At 42.6% G+C, this 24,629-nt stretch overlaps 1 protein-coding gene across 1 annotated transcript in view; it reads right to left on the minus strand.

Moving 5' to 3' along the window:
* The window catches only part of CDC42BPA (CDC42 binding protein kinase alpha), a 194,134-nt gene that overhangs the window by 75,315 nt on the left and 94,190 nt on the right, over positions 1–24,629 (minus strand). The window contains exons 7-12 of the mRNA XM_079763756.1: positions 24,069–24,269; positions 21,845–22,093; positions 19,238–19,317; positions 15,537–15,703; positions 5,413–5,535; positions 229–362 (exon numbers count right to left, since the gene is read on the minus strand). Of these exons, the coding sequence (XP_079619882.1) occupies positions 229–362; positions 5,413–5,535; positions 15,537–15,703; positions 19,238–19,317; positions 21,845–22,093; positions 24,069–24,269 (954 nt within the window). The remainder of the gene's footprint in view (positions 1–228; positions 363–5,412; positions 5,536–15,536; positions 15,704–19,237; positions 19,318–21,844; positions 22,094–24,068; positions 24,270–24,629) is intronic.

Raw genomic sequence — 24,629 nt, forward strand, 5'->3', positions numbered from 1 at the left:
AGAATTTTAAAGCCTCAAAAAAAAATTTTTTTAAGCCTCAAGAATGTTTTTCATTACTAGCCATTAATCAAATGACATACACCAAAATAATTGCTAAATTTTTAAACCAACTTTTTACAGATAACATCTACTATGTATTAGTACAATTCAATATGAATGCTTTCAGTATACAAATTAAATAAGATTGAGATTCAGAAAAGCCTTTAACAACCTATCTGTACTTTTTACCTTATTTAAGTCTTCTCTTTCTTGTTGTAATGTTTTGATTTGTTTTTCATAAGCCTTGATTTGTCTAAAAGCATCGTCTAGTTCTCGCCTCACTGAATTAGCTTCTTCAAGTTGTTGTTCCAAGTGACTCGATTCTAAAGAGAAGACAGTGTTTTTTTACTATTTGTATAAAAGCAATGCTTAAAACCAAAGTTTAAAACAACTAAATTAAAAAAATATATTTTGAATTGGTATTAGGCTTCCTGACACCACATCCACTGTGACTCCTGACAGCTAAATGCTTCTCACCGTAAAGATGGCGAAGAGCTGGTACCAAGGTGAAGATGTGCAAATGCCTAACACAGCCATTAGAATAGAAGACGGTGACTCTAATAAAACAGCACCTTTAGGGCCAGTTAAAGCTGACGAGGAACAAAACAGAACAAAACCAGCCAAATAAACAAAACAGACAAGTTTTCCTCTACTGTTGGTCGGCATTTGTGTGCTGATGTCAGTTAATCATTATAAAATGATTTTGCTTCTAATACTGTGGTTCTAGATCATGCAGCCTGGTTTCCCTAGTGATGACTGAAAACTAAACTCTGATTTCTAAAAGTCAGTATTTTAAAAGCCCTAATTGAGGTCCATTCCTCTATTTTACAGATGACACACTGAGGCTCAAGGGAGTTGAAGAACTCGCTGAGGGTCCTATTGCTAAAGGAGTATCAGATCTGAGACCAGAGCCCCGAATTCTTGCATCAACCTCTCCGATTCAGAAAGTAATATTATTAAATAATGTTTAACATTAACAGTTAAAAAGATTTATTATGAAAAAATAAAATTATATTTAGTATATGTTTAAGTAATATCTAATAAATTGGTATAGAGTGTTTCTATTTAAAGAACTGAAGCCATTTAAACAGAAAAATCAAAACATACTCATTGCTAATTCTGCTCAGGATAGTTTCTGTTCTTTACACCCTTGTTACTCGGAGAGTTACCCCCAGACAAGGAGCATTAGCATCCTCTGGGGCTTGTTAGAGATGCAGATTCTCAGGCCCCACTCCAAACCTACTGAATCAGAACCTGCACTTTACCAGGATTCCTGGGTGACCTGCTTGCAAATTAAAGTATGAGAACCAATGCACAAATAATTGTACATTGTTGAGGTTTTTTTTTTTTAATTTCTTTATTGATTAAGGTGTCACATATTTGTCCTCATCCCCCCATTCCCATCCCACACCCCTCCCCACGGATGCCCCCCAACACCCCTGTTGTCCTTAACCACTGGTTAGGCTCATATGCATGCACACAAGTCCTTTGGTTGATCTCTCCCCCCTACCCCCACCCTCCCCTACCCTCCCTCTGAGGCCCGACAGTCCGATCGATGCCTCCTTGTTTCTGGGTCTGTTCTTGTTCATCAGTCTATGTTGTTCATCATTTCCCCTAGATGAGTGAGATCATGTGTTACTAGAAATATACTTATAAGAACCGAATGTGAGACGAGCATTAATAGTTATGCTGACAGGCAAATGAATCAGTCTGTAGTGAGTTTCTTTCTGGACCAACAGTTCTTTTGAGACCCAATTTCAATGTCCACCAGTTCCTTATGTGTACATGTCGGCACTGACTTTTCAGCTCTGGATGGTGGACAAATGGTGGTAATGCAGGTCCGACTCCCTCTGGTTTGGTCTCGCCCGGACCCAGGGGCACGGCTTCACCCGGACTCAGGGGTGCGCGGCCTCACCCGGACCTAGGGCCCAGCATCACCCGGACCCAGGTGCGCGTGGCCTCACCCGGTCCCGGGATCCAGCCTCACCCTGACCCAGGGGCTCGTGGCCTCCCCCGGACCCAGGGGCACGCAGCCTCACCCGGACCCAGGGGCGTGTGGCCTCACCTGGGCCTGGGATCCAGCCTCACCCGGACGCAGGGGCGCATGGCCTCTCCCGGACCCAGGGGCACGGTCTCACCTGGACCCGGGACCCAGCCTCATCCGGACCCAGGGGCGCGTGGCCTCTCCCGGACCAAGGGGCGCGGTCTCACCTGGACCCGGGACCCAGCCTCACCCGGATCCGGGATCCAGCTTCACCTGGACCCAGGGGCGCGTGGCCTCTCCCGGACCCAGGGGGGTGGCCTCACCCAGACCCGGGACCCAGCCTCACCCGGATCCAGGGGCGCACGGCCTCACCCGGGCCCGGGACCCAGCTTCATCCGGACCCAGGGGCGCACGGCCTCACCCGGGCCCAGGACACAGCCTCACCCGGACCCAGGGGCGCGTGGCCTCTCCTGGACCCAGGGGCGTGACCTCACCCGGGCCCGGGACCCAGCCTCACCTGGACCCAGGGGCGCATGGCCTCACCCGAACCCGGGATCCAGCCTCACCCGGCATTGTTGAGTTTTATACCCTCAGTAAATAAAGTAGCATTTATACTACCTTAGTCCAATTAAAGAATAAATATTTCATTTGTATAGACAAGTCCTATAGCCAAAAAGTCACTTAAATGTATCAGTGTATCACACACTAACTGGTTCAAAATTTCTTAAGTTCAGTAATTTACTACTATTTAGTACCCTAAAAGTTATAGATTTACTAAAAGCTTATTCATCTGAGGTATTTTGAAAGTCTAAATACTTTTATGGATAGTATAGTTATTTTTAGAATTTTTGAAAATGTATGCAAAGTTGCATTTTGTAAATTGCAAAGGGTCTAAGACTGGAGCCAGAGGGAGATTAGTACGACAATCAAAGCACCTCTCTCCGATCCGCAAGAGCAAAATGTCATAGCTTTTCCATTATGTTTACTCCTAAAATAATTTCTAAATCCTCCGAGATGAGATTTTACTTCTAATCATGGTGGATATGACATCTATTATTGCCCTATCCATCCACTGTATTTCTCCTTTACCTACATAAGTTAGAGGGGAGAGGTGGGGAGAGGAGGGGAGAGGGAGAGAGAGAAGGGAAGAGAGAGACAGAGAGAGGGCAAGAGTTTAGGGTTGGAGAGACAGTACATGGAGCCTCAAACCACCAACATCAAGGCAATAAATGAATGGTTTTTTAAAGCACATTATAGGTTACACAAATGTTTTTATTAAAAAACCAAAATCCATTCTTCATTTTCTCATATAAAAATATTAAATGAGAGTATGAATTTCTTTTTTGTCTGCAGATATTCAAAGAAGATGTATTAAGTGTCCGTTATATGGCACCAGGAAACTCTATCCTTCCTTCTTAAAGTCAGAGTATGATGAAGAAAACAGATACTAAAGTGAAATTGTAAATAATTATAAATATACTAGAGGCCCAATGCACGAAATTCGTGCAAGGGCCTCAGCCCCTGCCGCTGCAGTGGCTGCCTCAGCCCCCGCCCACTGCAGCTGCACCTGGAAGGACATCTGGTCTAATTAGCATATTATGCTTTTATTATTATAGATTAAATTTTTCTAGGAGTTTTAAAATATTGGAAAATGTTGCCACCTGGCCAGCGTGGCTCAATGGTGAGTGAGTACCCATGAACCAAGAGGCCATGTTTCGATTCCCAGTCAGGGCACATGCCCAAGTTGCAGGCTCGATCCCCAGTAAGGGCCGTGCAGGAGGCTGCTGATCAATGAATCTCTCTCATCAATGATTTTCTATCTCTCTCCCTCTCCCTTCTTCTCTGAAATAAATATATTAAAAATAAAAAAGAAAATGTTGCCATAGGGAAAGAAAAGACATAAAAACCTTAATAGTGGGCAATTTGTTTACACAAAGGTTTTGCTTAACAAGTATCTAGAGAAACATTAGATCATATGCCCAGCAAAAACATATCTTAGGAATGAGGGGGGAATTTAAGACATTCTCAGATGAAGAAAAACGAAGAATTTGTTAGCAGGCCAACCTTTTAAAAAATGGCTAAAGGAAGTTCTCTAAACAGAAAGCAAACAAGGAACTCAGCAATTTCAGGAAGGAAGGAAGAACATGGCATATAAAAATATGGGTAAATACAATTGAATTTTTTTCTTCTCTAGAGTTTTCTAAATTATATTTCATGATGGAAGGAAACATTATAAACTTGTCTGATGTGCTTCTAAAACATATGAAGAGGAAATACTTAAAACAATTATGTAATGAACAGGGAGAAGAAATAGTTATCAACATATAACAAACTGCTCTATCTCTACACCTAATGAGATCATGTGATGACTCTAAACCCTGAAAAGGTTATTTCACTCAGAAAAAATCCAAAGCTCTTCAAACACTCAGTAAGACTCTGCTGACCAGGCAAAAGCCCTCTGTACCCCTTTACTTGCCCAGCCTCGTCTCCTTCCTTCTCCCTGCTTGCTCATTCTACGCCAGCCATGCTGTCCTCTGTGTTTTATCTCATCTCAAGAGGCTCATTCTGACTCTAGGGCCCTTGCACTGGCTGGTCCTTCTTGGAACATAAGTTCCCAATACAACTGCGTGGCTAAGTCCCTATCCACCTTCCAGTTTTTGTTCACGTGTCACCTTCTCAATGAGGCTTACACCCGGACCTACTTAAAATTATAGAAGTCACCGTGCATTGCAACCCTTATCCTGCTCTATTTTTTAAGCTCTTGTCCCTTCTAGAATCCCGAGAGCCTAAAACAACATCTGGTACACACAGTAGGTGCTCAGTAAGTATCTGTTAAGTGAATGAAATAAATGAATGAATGGATATAACAGGTATAGCAAGAATTGTCCAAATTAATTTTCATCTATCTCAGCAATACACTGAAAAATAAGTTACAAAAAAAAAAAATTTCACATGCCTTAATGCATGCATACATGCAATTCCCTTGTTCGTCCTTCCTCATGTCTAACACTCTTTCGCCTACTCATATGTATACTTTACCAGACAAATTCCAATTAAATATTCCAAACTAATTGGTCTTCCAAAAAGTCATCTTCGCTAACTTAAATCTGGGTGAGGCGCTCCTACTATGCACGCTCCATGCACCTACGTCTACTTTTCTGACAGCCTTTACGCGTGTATTGCAGAAACTATTTGTCTATCTTTCTCCCAGACCAAAACGTGAGCTCCAGGAAGCAGAAACCATTCTGATTTGCTTTTCCCTCACTGGCACAGAGCCCATACCACATCACACATGACACATGCAGTGTTCAATAAATGTTCTGTGTGTTTAAGTAGAATATTTTTAAAAGTCTACTACACTTAATTAATAGTGAATCACAGAAATTTACCTCTTACTTGTTTCCTTAGTTTTTCAATTTCTTCTTTTAAACTTTTTATTTCTAAATCTTTGCTTGCTGTTAGTGGACCATCAACAGTTGAATACTGCAGAGCTTGGACAGTCTGTGTTGACTCTTAAAAAAAAAGAGAGAGAATAAAATAATAAATAAGAAAGCTGGCCATACACTACATTTTCAAAACTAATGCCAATATATACTTCTTTCTAGAGAAACCCTTAAATAATTCCACAGGTCAAAACATCTACCCATTGAAAATAAGCACGTAAACACATTAAAATTAAATCACAAAACTCCACTGTATCTGTCTTTATACAATACTAGAGGCTTCTAGACTGACGGCTTAGGCCCACTCCCCCCACCACCACTGCGCTCACCAGCCGTAAGCCCGGCCTCTGGCTGAGCGTTGCTTCCCCTGTGGGAGTGCACTGACCACCAGGGGGCAGCTCTTGCGTTGAGCACCTGCCCCTTGGTGGTCAGTGCACGTCATAGCAACAGGTTGTTCTGCAGTCGGGCCAAAACCGGCTCCCCGACATCCCCTGAGGGGTCCCAGATTGCTAGAGGGCGCAGGCCAGGCCAAGGGACTCCACCAGTGCACGATCGAGGCCAGGGAGGGATGTGGGAGGTTGGCCAGCCAGGGAGGGCTCCAGGGCATGTCCGGCCTGTCCAGCTCAGTCCCGATCGGCCAGATCCCAGCAGCAAGCTAACCTACCGGTTGGAGTGTCTGCCCCCTGGTGGTCAGTGTATGTTATAGCAACTGGTTGACTGCCTGCCCCCTGGTGGTCAGTGCACGCCATAGCGAGCGGTTGAGCAGCCTTAGCATATCATTAGCATATTATGCTTTGATTGGTTGAATGGCAATGGGACGATTGGACACTTAGCACATAAGGCTTTTATTATATAGGATTATATAGGATTATATAGGATACAGGGTGGGGCAAAGTAGGTTTATATTTGTTCATATGGAAAATTATACATTAATTAAGAAATAATAACACAAGAATAAACTGTGTTTCGCGTACTCACAACAGTAACCCTACTTTTGCCCCAGCTGTATGTAGGACAGTGACATCATTTGGTAAATGTTCTGTCAGATGACATATGAAAAACTGAGACTGGTGTATGAAGGAAGGTCTTGGGGTGTTAATATACAAGATGTAGAACTGCTGGCCTTCCTATTTTTATGCATGAAAGTTGGAGAGGCCCACTTACAAGTGACTTTGGCTCATCAGTTTAGTTCAAATAGAGCTTATTTATCTTGTGGTTCTAATGAGAAGATGCAAGCTATTAAGGAAGCCTTCATTCTATTAAGGCTTATTCCCAGATAGTATCAAAAGATAAGGGGGAAAATTTAAAACCAGTTAAGTCAGAAATGAAATTACCCTTGTCCTAAAATAGTCACTCGGCTACCTTATGGAGGTTTCCTAAATAGTAAGACCCTACCTTACCACAATTTTTGTTAGTACAAATCATTACTAATTGCTCTGCATTAGTCATGCACCGCTTAACAACACTATGTTCTGAGGAATGCAATTAGGCAATATCAGCATGTGAACGCCATAGAGTGCATTTACACAAACCTAGATAGTAGACGAATGTAATTGTACGTGCTATATTTTTGTATGACTGGCAGCACAGTAGATTTGTTTACACCAGCATCACCATAAACAGGTAATGTGTTGCTCTGTAACTTTTTGACAGTTATGATGTCACTAAGCCATAGGAGTTTTTCAATTCCATTATAATCTTACTAGAGGCCCAGTGCATGATTGAATCATGCACGTGTAGGGTCCCCTACATGCTTTCGCTTTTCGCGGTGGAGCTGGGTGCCTGTCCGCTGGTGCACCAGGCCTTTCAGAAGCCTCCGGCTCAGCGGAGGCTTCTGAAAGGCCTGGTGCCGGAGCAGACAGGCACCCAGCTCCCCCACTTTTGATGGTCCGCGGCCGCTGAGGGGGGCTACCCTGCTGTGCGCCTCTCAACGGCCACTGAGGGGGGCTGCTGCGGACACCTGGCTACCCTGCCGTTGAGAGGCGCAGCTGGGTGTCTGCAGCAGGCCCCCTCAGCGGCCGCGGATCTGGCCGATGAGAGGCACAGGGGGCGGGACTGAGTCAGTCCCGCCCCCTGCGCCTCTCAACAGCAAGGTAGCCCCCCTCAATGGCAGCGGATCCGTGCCTCTCAATGGCCAGTTAGGCCACCCCGAGTCCCGCCCCCCAGCCTCCCGCCGCCCAATCGTGGGCGTAGCGGAGTGATGGTAATTTACATGTTACTCTATTATTAGATAGGATGGTATCACCATGTTGGCCCATTGTTCACTAAAATGACATTCCTGTGCATGACTGCATTTACTTATATATTGCTTTATATAACTTATTACTTATATAACACATTACTTAAATATATTACACATATATTTATCTCCAAAAAATTGTCACCTACAGAGGACAGAGATTTTCTAATTAATCTTTGCCATCTGTATGGAGAACATCATCATCATCATGCACAGTTGTCATAAATATTTGTTAATTTGACTTAAAGGTGTAAGATATACCATACTGCTCATCTAATCATGATCTACATCCAATAACTATTTCTCCACCTTTGGGTTTAAACATGCTAAAAACTGGTGCTTTTTGTATTTATTGCTTTTAAAATATCCTTTGTTTATTTTAAAGACATCTAAGTTGGGACTAGAAAATGGGGAGATATAAAACGCCCAATGGACATGTTGAAGCCAGATACAAATGAGATCATGCTATATGATACCATTTATATGAAATTCAAGAACAGGTAAAATTAATTACGAGTGAAAGAATTAAAACAGCGTTTACTTCAGAGTGGTGGAAAACAGACTGGCAAGAGGCATGAGGGAACTCCATGCTGCACTACAAGTATTTAATACATTGCCTGGCTGTAGGGGACATGGATGTACATATGTAAACAGTTATGGGGCTTCCACTTAAAGAGAGCACCGGCTCACCTTGCTATATGCCAACACCATCTAAACATCAAAACAGGGTGACATCACATCATGGTGACATGGGCGTTCCTCTTTTCTGTCTCCTCCGATTTACAACTAATTGGACATCCATATGTTAACCAAGTGCCTCTGCATGGCACTCCAGCATCTCCAAGGATCCATCCACCTGCGCATCCAGATTGGGTGGATGTGACCTACAGGAGGCTACAGAGCCACGGGAGTCACCGCAGTGGCGACTCCAGGGGGCAGCAGAGCCCTCTCTAGCAGAGGAGGCAGAAAGTAAAGCGGGACTGGCCAAGCCAGGAGGCTACAGCTGGAGGAGCCTGTGCTCCAGAGGAGAGACCTCGGTGACGGGAGGCAGAGGAGAGGGAAGGAGGCAGACAAAGAGAGCTAAATGTCCTGCTGTCTGCCCACAGACCTCTGGGACTCCCCAACTTGAGGATTCCCTCACCAGGCTGTGAGCACACCCAAAGCCCCAGGTGTTAAGCACACACCTCGCCCTACCCGGCCACCAGCATATTTAAGCATATTCAAAGTTGTAAGTCAGTAACTTTAAGAGAAATAAAAAACGTGTGCTATCGCCACTTTCTGGAAAACAAAAGAAGGGCTTCTGGTTGCCAAGCTGTTGAACTATTAGAACCAAAGTAAACCAAGTCTTACCTAAATAAGAAAGAGATTTGCTTCTTCAAATGTGATGACAGAGGCACATTTCAGGAAACACTGGAAGAGCACAGTAATACAAAAAGAAAGTGACAATTCTCCAGCAACCAAACTCAAAGACATGGAATGCTGAAATCTGATAAAGAATTCAAAATAGCTGTTATGAAGAAATTCAACAAACTAAAAGAAAACTCAGAAAGGCAATTCAGTGAACTCTGGAATAAAAATAATGAACAGAATAAGTAATTTCCCAAAGAGGTTTAAATTAAAAAATAGGAAAAATTCTGGAGCTGAAGAACTCAATAAATGAGATGAAAATGCATTAGAAAGTGCTGGAAATAGAGTAGACCACATGGAAGAGAGAATAGCAATCTGTATGATAGGTATTAGAAATGACTCAGGTGGAAAAGAGAGAATTAATATTTTAAAAAGTGAAGAAACCTGTAATAGTTATCTGATTCCATCAGAGAAGTCAACATATGAATAATGGGTATACCAGAAGTCTGGGGGGATGGCGGAACAGAGAATTTAATTAAAGAAATAGTAGATAAGAACTTCCCAAACATGGGGAAAAGAACTAGACATGCAAGTTCACAAAGCTGATAGAACACTTTACTATCTCAATACAAAAAGACCTTCGAGCCGGGCCAAATAGTAGCAGCTATAGTTAATCAACCTATGAACCAGGTGACAGTTCGATTCTCGGTCAGGGCACATGCCTGGGTTGCTGGCTCGTTCCCCAGTGGGGGGCATGCAGGAGGCAGCCAATCAATGATTCTCTCTCATCATTGATGTTTCTATCTCTCTCTCCCTCTTGGTTCCTCTCTGAAATCAATAAAAGTATAAAAATTTTAAAAAAAACCTTTAACACACATTAAATGAATTATCAAAAGTCAATGACAAAGACTAATTTTAAGGACAACTAAGGGGGGAAAAGAAGTAAACTACAAAGGAACCCCATGAGGCTATCAGCAGATTTCTCAGAGGAAATTCTCCAGTTCAGGAAAAGGTAGAATCACATACTCAAAGACCTGGAAGGTAAAAACTGCCAGCAAGAATACTCTATCTACATTAAGGAGAAATAAAGGCTTTCCCAAATAAACAAAAGCTGAGTGAGTTCACTACTAGATCTGCCTTATAAGAAATGCTGAAATGGTCTCTTCAAGCTAAAATGAGAAGATTAAGGTGATAGTCAGAAGTAGAAAACTGTAACTCTATTTTAGTGTTAAATACTTAATTATAGCAAATGTTAAAGGAAAAAAGCACTGAAAATTAACTATAGCTACTACTATTTGGTAACAAGTTTGCACCAAAGAGAGATAATTTGTGACATCAAAAATATAAAAAGGGAGGAGTAAAAGGACAGAAGCTTTATAGGTGAATGAAGCTAAAAAGGACTATTTTATCTGTAAGATGTTTTATGTAAACTTCATGGTAATCACAAAGCAAAACTACAGAGCATAGACGCAAAACAACAAAGAGGGTGAGAGGAGAGTGAGCGTATCACCGTGGAAACCCATCAACTTACAAAGGTGAACAGAAACAGATGGAAAGGGGGGGGGGGGGGGAGAATGGAGATTCAAAATCACCAGAAGGAAAAAGGATAAAGTAATAGCAGTAAGACCTTACATATCAATAATCACCATGAATGTGAATGGACTGAACTCACCAATCAAAAGGCAGAGTGGCTGGCTGGATTAGAAAACAAGACCCAACTAGATGCTACCTGCAGGAGACTCATTTCAACCTTAAAGGCACAGAGAGGTGCAAAGGGCAAGGATAAAGGATGAAGCATTATATGGAAATCACCTACATGCACATCTACACTAATAAAAGAGTAAGATGCAAATTGACCATATCTTCGCAACACCCACCAGCCAATCAGGACTATGCAAATTAACCCAACAAAGATGGCGGGCTAATTTGCATACATAGGCGCCAAACAGCTGGGGGCGGGGTTGGACACTTGTGTCGTCGCTCCGGGCCTCTGGGCAGCGTGGAAAGGTGGAAAGGCAGCTCTGGCCGGAGCAAAGGCGGTGCCGGCAGCCAGGGGAAGGAAGGCCCATTCTTGCACGAATCTTCATGCATCGGGCCTCTAGTCAATGAATAAATGGATAAGACGTGGTACACACACACGATGGAATATTACTCAGCCATGAGAAAGGAAGATATCCTGTCATCTGCAACAACATGGCTGGACCATAAGGGCATTATGCTAAGTTGAGATAAGTCAGACTGAGAAAGTAAAGGACTGTGTGATATCACTTTTACGTGAAATTAAAAAAAGTCACACTCATAAAGAATAGGGTAAAATAGCGGTTACTAGGGTGTGGGGATAGAGGGATAAGATTGATGTTGTTTAAGGATACAAACTTGCAATAAGTAGTAAATAAGCCATAGAGAGCTAATACAGGGTATTAATAAGTATAGTACTATATTTTTATACTATACTAGAGAACCAGCGCACACAAAATCGTGCACGGTTAGGGTCCCTAGGCCTAGCCTGGCCTCTGTCACATGGCCTCTGCTGCCCGGCGACGCGATGTGAGGCTCCCCGCCCCAGGATGCTCCACGATGCTCATAGCCCCTCTACTGCTCTGCAAGGCTCCCCCCGCCCCTCGACTGCTCCGTGAAGCCTGCTGCCACCCTGCGAAGCTCGCCGCTGGACGCTCTGCAAAACTCCCCTGCCCTGCGACCGCTGCCGCCTGGGTGACTGCTTCGCTAAGCTCACGGCCACCCCGCGAAGCAGCCCACCACCACTGTTCAACAGTCCCCAGTCCCGCCCCGCCGCCAGCTGCCCCTCATGGTGAGCGGCTTGGGGGCTGGGGGGAGAGGGGAGACTGAGAGGTGCTCCGTGCACTTCGTGGTGACTGGTCGCCCGTTCAGTTGTGATGCCATCTAGCTCTTTATTTATATTAGGAAGAATGTAATATGATAGAGGTGCTAAATATCACAACAGAAATCATATTACAGTAACTAAATGTATCAAGTTAACACTATACACCTTAAATTTATTCAATGTTATAGGTCAAATATATTTAATAAGAAAATAAAAACTACCTTGCATGAAAAAGGGGGAGTAATTTTACATGCAGCTATCTTAGCAACATATTGAAAAAACAGAATATTGTCTGTTTTATTGATGTCTACAGAGTCTTTCTCTCTACTGGGCCTCTAAAGCATAACAGCAAAATTTTATTATTGTAAAACTTTCTCTTTTAATAGCTACAAGTTTCTTTACTATATACACACTGTTTCATTTGATGTCACAAAATGAATTAAGTAAAATACATTGCAAGTTACATCCTGTAGTTTGGAGAAAATAAAGCAGAAAAGGGGGTGAGTGCTGGGAATGAAGGAAAATTCCATTTTCAATAAAATGGTCAGGAAAGAACTCAGTGAAAGGTAGCATTCAAGTAGAGACTGCAGGAGGTAAGGGAATGAATCATGTGTGTTCATGTGAACACCACCGGAAGAACACTGACGGCAGGACAAGAGCTACAGCCAAGGCCCCGAGGTGGGGATGCGCCCAGTTCGTGGAAAGAACAGCTAGGAGCACAGGGTGGCCAGAACAGAAAGAACAAAGGAGAGAGGAGTAAGGGATGCAGCCAGAAAGGGAGTACCAGCTGGATCATACGTGAAATGAGTTTGAGAGAGAGTAAGGCAGGGAACCAGTTAAGAAGCTATTGCAGTGAGAACTGATGACGATCTGAAACAGGTGGCAGCACCACCGGGCGTGGCCAGCAGATTCCAGGCCGACGGTAGTGGCAGAGCTGCCCTGATCTGCTGACGGGTCTGATGTGAGGTGTGAGAGTGAGAGGGTTAAAGATAACGCTAAGGTTTTAGTTCTGAACAACTCAAACCATGGAGTATTCTGGAGTATTCAAACATTTAGTCGTCAAAGAGTGAAGGAGACATCAGCAGATGAGACTGAGAATAACTGGCTTCTAAGGAAAAAGAAAACCAGGAGATGAAAGTGCCCCAAAAGCGGAAAGAGCTATTCGGAGGGGGGAGTGGTCAAGAGGGTGAAACGCGGATGGGTGACAAGATGACCACTGGGAAATGATTGTTGGATTTTGCAACACAGGGTAGGAAAATGGGCTAAGGAAAAAGTAGGACTTCTGGGCAGGATTAAGACTCAATTTGAGATCAGTGTTCATGAATGTGAAGTAGTCAGCATGTTGTATGTTTTAAGTAAGGTACCTTCAGCCGCAGTTAGAGATGTGATCTTATATGTAACAGGACTGGGGTTCTACCAAAGGCATCTGACAAACAAAAAGAGGGCAACAGACTTGAGGGTATATGGAAGGGTATGATGACAGATGGCACAGCATGAGAACTGAGGGCAGAAGAGGAGCCATGGCAGAGGGATAGAATTGTAGGTGATAGGACTTATAATCCTATATAATAAAAAGGTAATATGCAAACTGACCCTCATGCCCTCACAAGATGGCTGCCTATGGGACGACCAAATGACTGAACAAGCAGGCTGCGTGGGGTGACCAGGCCGGCAGGGGGGTTAGTGAGGGATGACCAAACGAATGAACAGAGGCTTTGTGGGGCTACCAGGCTGGGGGGGGGAGGGGGGCAGTTGGGGGTGACCACGCTGGTGGTGGGGGGGTGCAGTTGGGGGTGACCAGGCCAGAAGGGGGAGCAGTTGGGGGCGACCAGGTTGCTGGGGGAGAGCAGTAAGGTGTGACCAGGCCAGGGGGGCAGTTAGGAACAACCTAGCCGGCAGGGAGGGGACAGTTGGGGGTGACCTGGCTGGCAGTGGGAGCAGTTAGGGGCGACCAGGCTGGCGGGGGGGGGGGGGGGGGGGGCAATTAGGGGCGACCAGGCAGGCAGGCAGGTGAGTGATTAGGAACCAGCAGTCCAGGATTGTGAGATGGATGTCTGACTGCCGGTTTAGGCCCAATCCCCAGGATTGGGCCTAAACCGGCAGTCAGACATCCCCCAAGGGGTCCCGGATTGGAGAGGGTGCAGGCTGGGCTAAGGGGAGCCCCCCACCCCCCGTGCACAAATTTCATGCACCGGGCCTCTAGTCTGATAGATAAAAGCACCTGAATTAACCTGAAAAATAATCGTATTATTTTAAATCTTAGAACATGTATACTTATCTGAATAGGGGGTTAAGTTTTTAAGTTTCCTTTTCAAGGCCTGTGTGAAGCGATTGAGGGGGTGACTCAGCTGTGAATCCAGCAAGCAGAACCAATAAGCAGGGTCAGACCGACACACCAGGAGTCAAACATCATCCCATCAACATCACCTCACTGAAGGACAACAGCTGATGTCTGCGGACCTCCAAGATTGCATGTAGCTGCAATCCGTCCCTGCCTCTCCCTAAGCCCCTTCCCCTTTATAATCCTGTCCCCTGCACCTGCTGTAAAGCAGGATTTAATGCTTGTAAGCACCCTGTCTTCTTGGTTGACTGGCTTCTCAATAAACACCTTATATGACTCAACCCTGCCTTCGCTATTGGACACAGCGACAGGCAGCGTGAGCCCAACCAGGGTTTTCCCGATAACACAGGTGATGGTGGAAGTAAAGGAATATCGGAGTTAAGTCACCAGAGGGAGTTAACTAGAAAATTACAAGCAAGAGATTATGTGAGATTTGCTTCAAGTAGAAATTAATAAAGAATTTTATATACTGTAATCTCAAGATACCCTACTGTTATGAGGAGTGGATGAGGTACAGTTGGAAGACAAAATCATTGAAGGTAAGGAATTGAGACCAAGAAGTAAGAATATTAAAAGCTTCACCAATGTGCTTATTTTTCTTTGTTAATCCTCATCTGAAGATATTTTTTCCATTGCTTCTCAGAGAGAGTGAAAGGGGGGAGAGAGAGAGAGAAAGAGAAAGAGAGAGAAATATCAATGTGAAAGAGTCACATCAACTGGTTGCTTCTTGCACACACCCTGGCCGGGGCAAGGAGTGAACCTGCAACTTAGGTACGAGTCCTTGACCAGGAACAGAACCCTTCAGTCCCTGCGCTGGCGCTCTAACTACTGAACACACCAGCCAGAGCACCAAGGTGCATTTTTAAATCATTAAACATTACACACTACTCATGTTGTAGAGAATGACAGTTTGCTAAGAGCTAGAAGTTTTAAAGGTCGAGGAAATACAATAGGAAAAGTAACAGAAAATGTTTTACTGGGAGGAGAAGGGTTCCTTTTTTCCTAGTAGTCCCATTTTCCTCTCCCCAGACATTTATTCCCAGACATTTTTATAGTATGTGTGTGTGTGCATGTACATACATACACCTGTGGAAACAAATGCCATTTTGTTTACTTTTAATTTTGTGCCTTTACATAAATATTATACTGTATTCTGCATAAATTTCTACAACTTAATTTTTTTCTACTTAATAAAAAAACTTTTTTCAAGATAAAACAACCACTTACTGTATAATGAGCAGTTCCTAACACTGTGAGTCCAGCTCAAAAAAGGAAAAATGTTTTCTTTAAAATAGATTTACCTTGAAGCTTTCTACTCAGTTCAAGCTTTTCCTGTTCAAGGCGTTTAATTCTTCTCTCATAAGCCTCGGTGGCTAAGTTGTTATCTAGCGTCCTCTGAACGTTAGCGTCAAGATCCAGAGAAGTGGGAGCAGCTGTGACTCTCAAACAGCTCCGATCAGAAAGAACACTGGAGGAAAGGAAGACAGAGTGGGCTCACACTGAGCAACTTGATAACCTTTTGCAGCATGGATTTGAACAGCCAGTTACGTTAGCCATCTAGAATGACTGTCAAACACTTTTTTTTTTTTTTTTTTTTTGCAAAATCAGCATCAACGACTCTTTAGAAGCATTTTTAAAAATGAAAACTTAAATTGCCCAAATTACCCTGCATTTCTGTTAATAAACAAAAATTATAAAATGACGTTTGCTGAAGGGTTATTGGTAGCTTGAAAATGATGTAACCATCCACGTGAATTACTAGTCAAAAGCACCAACCATGGACCCCTTCACTGGAAGGTGGAATTCAAAAGCAAAATGCTCTCTTCAATGCAATGCAATTTAAAAAAACGACTGATGCCGAAACCGGTTTGGCTCAGTGGATAGAGCGTCGGCCTGCGGACTGAAGGGTCCCAGGTTCGATTCCGGTCAAGGGCATGTACCTTGGTTGTGGGCACATCCCCAGTAGGGGGTGTGCAAGAGGCAGCTGATCGATGTTTCTCTCTCATCGATGTTTCTAACTCTCTATCCCTCTCTCTTCCTCTCCGTAAAAAAAATCAATAAAATATATTTAAAAAATAAATAAATAAATAAATAAAAATAAAAAAATGACTGAAGTACTGGACACTCAGCAGTGAGCAAAACCAAACTTGCCCAATGGGGAGTTTATATTCCAGTGACAAAAAAAAACACAGGATAAATAAGTAAAATGTCCAGTACATTAGATAGTGTTAAATGCTACGGAGAAAACAAGAGCAAGGAGGGAGGACATGGAGGTCTGAGAGGGAGAAAATAAAAATGTAGGTCAAGTGGTCAGGAAAGTCATCACCAGAAAGTAGCTCTGAATAAAGTCCCGAGAGAGGGGGGCCCTAGGATATGGGGAGCAGCATCCGAGGCACGCGGTCTAGAAGCGCAAAGGCCCGGACACAGAGGATGCCTGCAGGTTCCCGGGCCAGAAAGGAGGCCTGTGTGGCTGGCGTGGGATGAGCCAGGGGAGTAGAAGCAGCAGACACACCAGACAGATGAGATTTGGAGTTAAGGTGTAAAGGAGCCAGAGGTGGGGACAGTCCTGAATCGGGGAATGACAGGTTCTGACTTCACTTTTAGCAGGACCACTCCGGCAGGTTTAGAGAAAGTAACAATCAAAGTGATGAGCATCTGAAGTAGGTGGTTAAGAGACTTTAAGTAGAAGAGAAGAAAGAGGTTTCAGGCTGCAGATACACAGGGGGAGCATCGTAAGTACCCAAGCGTGTAAGTGGAAAAGACCCAAAGATGAAGCTATGGGACAAGGAGGCAGCAGATGTGGGGCTGAGAGGGTGTGGCCAGAAAGGTAAGGAGAAATCAGGCCGGTGCCCTGGAAGCTAAGAGAAGAGCCTGTTTTAATGGGAAGGAAACATGACAAATAAGAGGAGACTGGGCAACTAAGACCAAGGAATTATCCTTAGTCTGGCTGGTGTGGCTCCGTGGTTGAGCTTCAAACCCTGACCAAGAGGCCCGGTTCGATTCCCGGTCAGGGCACATGCCCGGGTTGTAGGCTCAATCCCCTAGTGGAGGGCATGGAGGAGGCAGCTGATCAATGATGTTGCTCTCTCACCAATGTTGATGTTTCTCTCTCTATCCTTCTCCCTTCCTCTCTAAAATTCAATAAAAACATATTTAAAAAAAAGAAATGATCATTAAATTTAGCAACATGGAGGTCGGTGGTGACATCGATAAAAGCAGCTTGCATGAAGTGATGAGAGTACAAAGTTGACTGGGGTGGTGTCAGAAAGAATAGAATGAGAAAAAAACCACAAAATATAGACAACAGCTGGAAGTAATTTTGCTATAATGTGGAGCTGAGAAATGGTTAGTCGCAGGGTAAAGAAAGTGGTATGAAGAGAGACTTTACACTCTGCTTTAAGCTGGAGAGAAAACCTGCATGTCTGTGGACTCATGTGAATGCTCTGCTTATGCCAATGACACAGAAAGGGAAAAACTTGTAACAGCAAGCAATGCACTAGAGCAGACAAGAGGGGACGGAAGGGACTCAGTTCATGCCTAGAAAGAAGAATATATGGGTGCAGAGGTATGCAGGTGGTAACCGTGATGGGAGCTATGGAAGTTATCGACTGTTTGCTTCAACCTCTTAGTCAAAGAGAAGAGAGATCGCCAGTGGAGAGTGCGGATGACAGAGGTTTTAGAGGAACATCTGCAATGTGAAACAGACAGCTAAGAGAGTGGAAGAGGGCTACACGAGGGTAATACGGCGTACGTGCCATGCAGCAATACGGCGTACGTGCCATGCAGTAATACGGCGTACGTGCCATGCAGCAATACGGCGTACGTGCCATGCAGCAATACGGCGTACGTGCCATGCAGCAATACGGCGTACGTGCCATGCAGCAATACGGCGTACGTGCCATGCAGCAATACGGCGTACGTGCCATGCAGCAATACGGCGTACGTGCCATGCAGCAATACGGCGTACGTGCCATGCAGCAATACGGCGTACGTGCCATGCAGTTATACGGCATATGTGCCATGCAGTTATACGGCATATGGCATATGTGCCATGCAGTAATACGGCGTACGTGGCATGCAGTAATACGGCATATGTGCCATGCAGTAATACGGCGTACGTGGCATGCAGTTATACGGCATATGTGCCATGCAGCAATACGGCGTACGTGCCATGCCATGCAGCAATACGGCGTACGTGCCATGCAGTAATACGGTGTACGTGCCATGCAGTAATACGGCGTACGTGCCATGCAGTAATACGGCATATGTGCCATGCAGTTATACGGCGTATGTGCCATGCAGTAATACGGCGTATGTGCCATGCAGTTATACGGCGTATGTGCCATGCAGTAATACGGCGTATGTGCCATGCAGTTATACGGCGTATGTGCCATGCAGTAAGAAGGGAGGTTGCCATGCAACTGGAGGTTGGTAATCATGACCTTAAAGTGAGACCAATAAGAATGGTCACAGATTTTTTTTTCTAGACACTGAACTGCACAGGTACAGGCAGAAAGTTGAATTGTAATAATGAATGTCAACTTAGCAAAACTAGCGTAACAAAATGAGATAGTTAAGGAACTGAGGAAGCACTTATAAGGACTGATGATAATTATTGTCCTTGAAATTTAAACTGAGGAAGGAGTAAAAAGAAGATGTGAGTGGAAGGAGGGTCAGTGAAAAGATGGTTAGGATGAATGAGTTGAAAGTGCTGATTCTTGACACCTAGATAAAATTCATTCAATAGCAAGGGGACTCCTCTAATTCCTGCGCCATGGTTAATAGCTAGACTCTGGGCTAACTGCTCTGTTCTTTCTCCTCCAAAGTGAGTTCTGATTCTTCTATGTTCTATTCCTTTTGAAATATCTAACTTATTCCAGCAGTAGCTTCACCATTTTTAAAACTTTTGATTTACAAAGTTGTTTTATACATTATACATTTTTAAACAATTCATTTTAATTTGCTTTAAACTGTCCAAATTATGTTAACTTTTCAAACTTACCAGCTACTAGTATAGGTAAAACCAACAAATGGCAGGTGGTGGCCAGAAAATGCAGTGTGTGTTGGTGGGGGCATCGTTTCCTATAGGGGATAAAAACATCTGGTAAGAAATAAACAACTATGATCTGTAGGTTGGACTATAAATATTAACTGTCGATCGGCAATATGTGACTATTTGATTTAGAAACACTGAAAAGTTTGGAACAGATATTTAGGTGATATAATATTGAGACCATAAACATTGCTATTGTAAAATTCTAACAAAATGAAAATAAAGATGCAAAGTCTGATATTGAGTACAGTCATTTTTCATGTAGTCCATATTTGCAAATTTGCCTGATCACTAAAATTTATTGAAACCCAATCAATATTCGCAGTACTAAATTTAGCACAGCGGTCGCCAACCTTCCGGACCTCACGGACCACCAGTGGTCAGTCCGCGGACCTCCGGTTGGTGACCGCTGCTTTAGCAGACACGTCCAGAGCAAAGGAAGCCCAGGTTTGCCACACACACGTTCCCAGCTGGGACGGAACACGGGATGCTCGCCTTCTTCCTTCGCCTCTCTGACTGCAAATGGTGTTCTTTGCAGGGTCTAAGTCAGGGGTCCTCAAACTTTTAAACAGGGGGCCAGTTCACTGTCCCTCAGACCGCTGGAGGGCCGGACTATAGTTTAAAAAAAACTATGAACAAATTCCTATGCACACTGCACATATCTTATTTTGAAGTAAAAAAACAAAACGGCAAAAACACCCGCATGTGGCCCGCGGGCCGTACTGTGAGGACGCCTGCTCTAAGTGCACCAGGCCTTCACATTGTTGTGCCTTTCAGGGGGCTTTTGCCGTTAAACTGGCCCCAAGCATAGTACTCAAGTGCCACCTTTTGTTCCTCAGCAAAAAGGCTGCGTGACGTGTCTTACCAAAAAGCGTGTTAGATAAGCTTCGTGCAGGCCTGAGTTACAGAGCTGTTGGCTGTGAGTCCAGTGTTAACTAACCAGCAGTTTCTACTAACTAAGGTATCTTGAAATAGAAACACATACAAAACAAGGTTATGTGTTTATCGGTTGACGAACATGTCTTGGCCACAGGCTCACAGGAACCTAACCCTACTTTCCCGAGGGGCAATGGTTCACATTCACTATCAGAGTGTGTACAGCAACTTTACTGAATGTAACTACGCTAAGTAATCAGAACTGATTTAATTAGGAATGACTCACAATTTCTGTTAGCAGTAAATATAATTCCTGTAATAAAACACTGATGTGGAAAAGTCTATTTAATTCCTTTTTTGTGAGGTTCAGAGAGGAAAGTGTAAGAGAGGTTCTTTTTTTTACTGAATTTATTGAGGTGACATTGGTTAATAACGTTATACAGGCTTCAGGTGTACAAATCTATAATACATCATCTGTATACGGTGTGTGCTCACTACCCCAAGTCGAGTCTCCTATCACCACTGATGCCCCTGTTACCTCCTCTATCCCCTTACCCCCCTTTCCACCTCTGATAATGACCATATTGTTGTCTGAGTTTATTTGTTTTTATTATTATTATTCCCTTCACCTTTTCACCCAGCTCCCCAATATTCCCCCACCCCCAACAGCTGTCAGTCTGTTCTCTGTGTCTAGGAGTCTGTTTCTATTTTGTTTATTTTGTTCACTAGATTCCACATATAAGTCACACAGTACTTGTCTTTCTCTTATCTGCCCTGAATATGGTACTTACTGAACAGTGAAAAGTGATATAAAATTAATATAAAAATTCTCAGTGCAGAATTAAAACCATAAAAAATAATTGAATTAAAACAAAAAGTCAAATTAAAAAGGCAAAAAAAATAAAAATTTTATGTTCTTAGTTTATAAATTCTAATTTGATAAAACATAACGGGGTTTAGGGCAGAGGTTGACAAACTACGCTGGCCTGTTTTAGTACTTCCCACAGCTAAAAAGGGTTGAATATTTGGCTAACCTGCCGGTCTGCCAGTTGCCTCAAACAGGGCTACAACCTCAGGATAGGAAGGCTGTAGATTTCCTTTACCCATTCATTTCCTACCAAGTTTGCCGTTTCTAGTGGCAATACCACTGGGCCTGGGTATTAGGTTCCCAATCCAGGCACCCCCTCGGCAGCAAAGCTGCTGGGTTTTTAAGGAGCTGCAAGCTAGCAGCTCGCCTGCCCCACCCAAGCTGAGGGAGCGGGAGGCAGCTGTTTTAACCAAGTTCAGCGGTTTTCATGAATAGGTGCTTCTCAATGTATTTACCTTGGATTGATTTGTCAAGCCTTGACATGGTTATCTTTAACAATTTTATCTAATTTCATAGTGGTTTTAAGGAGAGATTTGCCATCATGAAGTCCACTTTTTTAAGCATCTAATTTGTCCTTTTCTTAGGAAACGTAATGACATAACTAATCTAAGAAGTAAACCTTTGCATTTTAATTTTGCTCCTAGTCATGAATAACTATGTTGGCCTCCGTACACTCCCTTAATTTCTTGAATTTGTGAATAAATACTACAAGCCACAACTATCTGACTGGTCATTGATAAGGTGGTCCATGAAACTGCTTCATAACCATGTTAAAAAGAAACGGGGACAGATCTTCACAATGTCCTACTCACAGAATTCTTTAAACAGTCATCATCCACGTCGAAGTTTGATGTGTCTGTTGGGCTACTAACTTCTGGAATGTAAGGTGCCTCACAGTTCTGAATATTATCCCAATCAATTCCACTGAAAAATGGGTGTTTCTTAAAGTCTTCTATTCCGTTTTGACCAAGTCGATGTTCTCTGCTACAAATGAGCCTTCGAATAAGATCCTTAGCGTTTTCAGACACATCTGTCAGCTGAGGTGGAAACTGAAACCGCTCCTAAACAGAGAGTAATAGAAACACATTATAAATCACCATTTAGCTTACTGTAAGTAGGTTAACATTTATTTTCTTGAAAATATATTTTCTTTTCAAAATATCTGTAAGAGTACACGGATACAAAGTACAGATACTGAAGAAAATACAGGAATAAATGAGAAAAAAATGTCTTCCTAAACAATTTTAATTTCATATGTGACTAAGTCATACATGCACTGTAGTAAGAATAAATTAAATGCCAAAATGCCTTAAACTGCTGTCAGAATCAAGAGAATCCATTAAAAATAGAATCTGCCTGGATATTTCAAGAGTACAAATGGTTCATACAAGTCACATACTAATGATTCATAATAATAAACATTTTTAAAAATGGAATATGTACTTGACACTATTGAAAGTGCTTTACTCATTTAATCCTCACAGCAACCCTCTAAGGTAAGTGCTACTATTATCCTAATTTTTACAGAAGAGGAAACAAGGGCACAGAACTCAAGCAATTCGCGCAAGGCCAGACGCTAGTAAATGGCGGAGCGGGGATTTGAACTGAAACCGTCTTGCTGAAACCAGCATCTGTGTTCTTAACAATCAGGTTACAGTACAATGACTCCTCTCTGAAATGCTTAATGCTTTCTACAACTCTGTAGCTATTTACTATCTTTCAACTCATCATCACTATTTACCAGATTATCTTTGCAACCTGGTAGAAGAGCATAAATTCTATAAAACTGATTTATATATGTGTGAAGCAACTAATCACAAATGTGTCAGTAGAACCAAGTAAAAAGAATAGATTATCAGGCCCTTTATGGGATACTCCTAATCACAATCCAAGTTTTTGCAATTTCTCGCAATTTTCTGAGACCAATCAATCAAAACATTCCTTTTTTTAATTATGAACAATCTATTTCCATTTAACTTGGTATTAAGTGGATTAAAGTTTTATTAATTCACTCCTGCTGTGCATCTGGATTATTTTCAATATTTTGTGATCATAAATAATACTAGAACAGGCATTCTGGTACATACACCTTTATTCTACTGAAGATTTCCTGAGAGCAGATTACTGCAGCCGAAGTTGCTTAATCAAAAGTTCCAGACATTTAATCAACCAAAGACCTTTTATCCATAACCCATGACAGACAATAGGGTGGTGAAGGCCTGGGGCGGGGGCGGGGGAGGGTGGGAGGTGGGGGCGGGCTGGAGTGGGTCAATGGGGGAAAAAAGGGGACATATGTAATACTTTCAACAATAAAGATTAAAAAAAAAAAAAGTCCCAACCATTTTTAAAGACTCTAGATGCATACGTATAAACTTCTTGACGGAAAGGTTACACCAATTTATATTCCTATCAATAATGTCCATCTAGCCCAGCCAGCATGGCTCAGTGGTTGAGCGTTGACCTATGCACCAGGAAGTCACAGTTCAATTCCTGGTCAGGGGACATGCAGGGTTGTGGACTTGATCCCCAGTAGGGGGCATGCTGGAGGCAGCCTATCAATGATTCTCTCTCATCATTGATGTTTCTATCTCTTCTCTCCCTCTCCCTTCCTCTCTGAAATCAATAAAAAAATAATGTCCATCTCACTGGGTTATTTATAGTACGAAGTACAATTTTTCTTTTAATCTTTATCAATTTGACAGGGGGGAAAGTATCTCCTTATTTTAATTTGCATTTCATTTATCGCTGTAGTAGTAATGATTAAAAATATCTGCTTATGATCTTTGTCATTCCACTAGAAATCATTTAATTTCCTACTTATTACCTTCTCCTCTAATAAAATATAGTACAGGGTTAGAACCAATAATTTTATGTATAGTTAATGGACTTTGATTATTCATGTTTGTCATGTTCCCTATTAGCATAGAAATTAGATCGTATACTGTTTTTAGAAAAATATGTTCTGTTTAAATATCTACATTAAATTTATTATATATATTATTTACATCAATTTGAGAAACAGCAAAGTATACTAACTTTGTGATTCATGATTTTTCCATATGTCTCCACCAGAGATTCTGCGTAAAACGGTGTTTCTCCATAAAGCATTTCGTACATACAGACTCCCAAAGACCACCAGTCACACTCGGGGCCGTATCTGCCTTTTCCATCTTCCATGGCTTGAAGGATTTCAGGAGAGATATAATCTGGAGTTCCAACAGCCACGGAGGACTGCACCTGAAGAAATCCACACTTTTAGCAATCTACTCTACTAGGAACAAATAATTTAAAAAGTATTTACATGTGCTTACACAATAGACAGTATCTCAAAACTTTAATTTTGTCATTACCTGAATTTAGCTTCCTTGTACATATAATTTAAATTTTACATAATCTCCATACTAATAGTTCTTCCGATTTCATTAATACTATCGAGCCTTTATTACAGCTGTTACTGAATTGACACATTTAGGGTAACAATATAGGATAAACACCACAGCCAGAAAATTCAATATTTAGTTTCAAACATTCTTTTTTTAAAAAACTGGTATTTTTTTTTTGCATTGGAAGAAATTCACAATTGATTCATATATACTT

The sequence above is a fragment of the Cnephaeus nilssonii genome (genome assembly GCF_951640355.1).
Source record: "Cnephaeus nilssonii genome assembly, chromosome: 23".
Lineage (NCBI taxonomy): Eukaryota > Metazoa > Chordata > Mammalia > Chiroptera > Vespertilionidae > Cnephaeus > Cnephaeus nilssonii.